General features: G+C 57.4%; 1 protein-coding gene across 1 annotated transcript; it reads right to left on the reverse strand.

Moving 5' to 3' along the window:
• Positions 1–39: 39 nt before the first annotated feature.
• Positions 40–380, reverse strand: ACA1_150200 (uncharacterized protein; the record flags this gene model as incomplete). The annotated part of the gene is made up of 2 exons (XM_004340796.1): positions 40–169; positions 265–380. Coding segments are annotated over 2 exons (246 nt in total), but the record flags the coding sequence as incomplete, so codon positions are not given.
• Between the last annotated feature and the right edge of the window lie 934 nt (positions 381–1,314).

Genomic DNA, 1,314 nt, shown 5'->3' on the forward strand with positions numbered 1-1,314 from the left:
ACCATCAGCCGGTGAGTGTGTGGCGATGGGTGCGCACACCTGATTATCGTGGGGGTGGCGATCGGTGTTGTTGTCCACTTCCTGTAGCCCAACAATATCCACATTCATGAGGCGGATGGCCTCAGCCGTGCGGCTCAGGTTATACACATCATCCATACCCGACCCGCTCCTGTGCGAAGGGCACAAATTAATTTAACACTCGGCAGTGTTGCCATAACAAAGCCGGAAGAGGAAGGCGAATTGGAGAGGGGGGGTAGTTCGTACCGAATATTGTAGGAGGCGATACGAAGGCCCGTGCTCAGTGGCACGAAACCTGAACTCAGTGCAAGCACAAGCGGCACGAGCAGGACCACAGCCGCTGGGCCTTGGCGCGTCTTCATGGCGAACAAGAAGATTCAATTTTCTTGCTCTCCTCTCGGTAATTCCCGAGTCATTTTTTACTTCCGGAAGAGTTACTTCCAGCCCTACGCTGTGCCCGCAATGTCGGTGTACTCGTCGTCAATCTGGCTGACTTCGTACATGGCCTCTGTTGCTGCTCGGTCGCGGGACATTCCCTTCGCCACGTTCGCTCTGCCCAGCTGCGAACACCCTTACCTCCAACTTCAGTTCGACGGAAAGGCGCTTGGGGGTAAATAGAGGATATTGTCCAGCACCGAAACCGACAGAAATTCCTCGCTGTCTACAGTAAAGGAGCTTAAAAAAAAGTGCCCGGTTGGAAGAAGTGCGAGCAGAAAGGCTTGAGAAAGCGGCCTTGAACTCGATGCGGGGGGGGGGGGCACAGCCACCCTGCCACGCCAGCCGCGGGCGGAGCCATTACCGAAACCGGCGAAAAGCGTCTCCCTGCCTTCAGTTGGGATTGGTTCGGAAAAAAGGTTTGCGCCAACCTTGTACGCGCTGCTGGCAGGTTTCTCCTCCCGCAGGCCTGCATGACCATCATGACGTGCTGAAAGGCTTCGGTTGGCGTGGCGTGCCAGAAGCGTCACCGTGGGTGGTGGGTTCGCCGAGCAATCAAACAGCCCTCAACGCCGCGGCATCGATTGTCACTGTCCCGCAGCACTGATTAAGGCCATGCCCGCCCATGGTTGCGCCTGAGTAAACTGCTGTTCCTAGACTCAGTAGACCCTTCAGACTTCAGTGTCTCATGGGAGCCACAACACCACCACCAGGCCAGAGGACCGTGCACTGTGTGTTCACGTCCTCATGCCGAAGCAGCGCCTTCCCCTCGCACTCGCCGCCTTCCTGGCACTGCTTACCTGCTCCCTCCATGGGAACCTGGGCACAGTGACGGGAGTCCGACTCTATGGCGCCGGAAGC

The sequence above is a fragment of the Acanthamoeba castellanii genome (genome assembly GCF_000313135.1).
Source record: "Acanthamoeba castellanii str. Neff unplaced genomic scaffold scf7180000084716, whole genome shotgun sequence".
NCBI lineage: Eukaryota > Discosea > Longamoebia > Acanthamoebidae > Acanthamoeba > Acanthamoeba castellanii.